This window comes from Orycteropus afer, unplaced genomic scaffold, assembly GCF_000298275.1.
Source record: "Orycteropus afer afer isolate SDZICR_OR568_19922 unplaced genomic scaffold, OryAfe1.0 scaffold00056, whole genome shotgun sequence".
Classification (NCBI taxonomy): domain Eukaryota; kingdom Metazoa; phylum Chordata; class Mammalia; order Tubulidentata; family Orycteropodidae; genus Orycteropus; species Orycteropus afer.
The window spans coordinates 4,161,957-4,163,685 of record NW_006921643.1 but is presented as its reverse complement, the minus strand read 5'-3'; the positions used below and the strand labels follow the sequence as shown (position 1 = coordinate 4,163,685).

Sequence of the window (1,729 nt, the reverse complement as noted above, 5' to 3'; positions counted from 1 at the left end):
TAAGAAGGGACCATTCCCTGGAGAAGGATGTCATGCTTGGTAGGGTGGAGGGTCGACGAAAGAGGGGGAGGCCTTCAACGAGATGGATTGATATGGTTGCTGCAATGATGGGCTCAAGTATAGCAGGGATTGTGGGGCTGGTGCGGGATCGGGCAGTGTTTCGTTCTCCTGTGTATTGGGTCGCTATGAGTTGGAAACGACTTGACGGCACTTAACAACAACAACAACCACTGAGAAGTGATTAGGTTTAGGACCCACCCTGCTAATTAACATAACAGGAAAATACTGATTTCCAAACAAGGTGTATTTATAAATACAGGGGTTAGGGTGTTGAGATAACTTTTCTGGGGACACAATTTAATCCATAGCAATTCATTCCTCCCTGACCTCTAAAATCTCCTGGGTTATCCTTAGCCTATCTGTAACTTAATATTCTTCTGAAGCATAGTCCACATTCCCCACTTCCCTTTGTCCTTATCACCTTTCTACTTACTTCTGCTCAGTGAACTGAAATCAGGGTTAGTGGTAAAATCTTGTCCCTCATGATTGCCTTCTGTCCAGTCAAGATGAATGGCTGTTACTTGGATCAGCTCCATAAGTCTTTGTGGGGATACTACTCTTCAGTCTTTGGCAGGTTTCCAAGATTATAGCCACATGGTTTTATTTTTGTTCCTCCTTCACCTTGGAGGCTGACTGAGGAAGATGGCTGTCCTAGATTCTTGTCCTCAGTATCTCAAACCTATTCCATTGTTTGGTAAGAACATACCTCCTGCACTTCCTCTGTGTCCAGGAATTGATCTTAATTAAGGTCAGAATTTATCCAACCCACTTTTGTGAAGACAGACTGCCTTGTCAAACCAGATCTGGCACACATAGTGGGGCTCAGGACCCTGTTGTTCTGTTTCCTAGAATATGTAAATAGGGTGCATGTCATTCCTTGTGTCTGTTACTGCTGCCCTCCAGTCAGTCCTGCCCTGGCATGTGCTGAGGGAACAGCATCACAGAGACACTTCAGGTATGTTTCAGTGTGAACAGCTGATTGATGCTCTCTATCTGTGATAGACTTTTGTCTCTCCCATGCCCTTCCTTCTTTCTCATGAAATGACCCCACCTTCAGGTGTCTTTACCCCTAACTTCAAGGAAGGTTATCTTGTTAGACCTCTGTCTGCCAAAAGGCAAAGGCAGGATAGTGCACTCAGAGTTAGAGCTGGCCTGATCCAGCCCCATGAGAGTTTTCTGGCTCCCTCCTGACTCTCAGCTTCTCTTTGGACAGGTTGGACATCAACACTAATGCCTACACATCTCAAGACCTCAAGAGTGCACTGGCAAAACTCAAGGAGGGGGCAGAGAAGGAGAGTTCAAAGGAAGACAAGGTAAGTGACGTTCTTCTCAGGGAGTTAATCTAAGTGCTCAAGACAGCTTGATGTTGGGCAAGAATAGAATGGGCAGACAAGTGATCCAGATCCACTACAACAAAGAAATGGGTTGTTGTTGTTGTTGTTGTTGTTAAGTGCCGTCGAGTCGTTTCTGACTCATAGCGACCCCATGCACAGCAGAACGAAACATTGCCCGATCCCGCGTCAGCCCCACAATCCATGCTATACTCGAGCCCATCATCGCAGCCACTGTATCAGTCCATCTCCGTGAAGGCCTCCCCGTCTTTCGTCGACCCTCCACCCTACCAAGCATGACATCCTTCTCCAGGGAATGGTCCCTTCTGACAACATGA

The 1,729-nt window shown here is 46.6% G+C and overlaps 1 protein-coding gene across 1 annotated transcript in view; it reads left to right on the top strand.

The window, feature by feature from the left end:
* The window catches only part of SIL1 (SIL1 nucleotide exchange factor), a 397,052-nt gene that overhangs the window by 205,084 nt on the left and 190,239 nt on the right, over positions 1 to 1,729 (top strand). Inside the window, exon 5 of the mRNA XM_007938964.2 lies at positions 1,274 to 1,373. Within this exon, the coding sequence (XP_007937155.2) occupies positions 1,274 to 1,373 (100 nt within the window). The remainder of the gene's footprint in view (positions 1 to 1,273; positions 1,374 to 1,729) is intronic.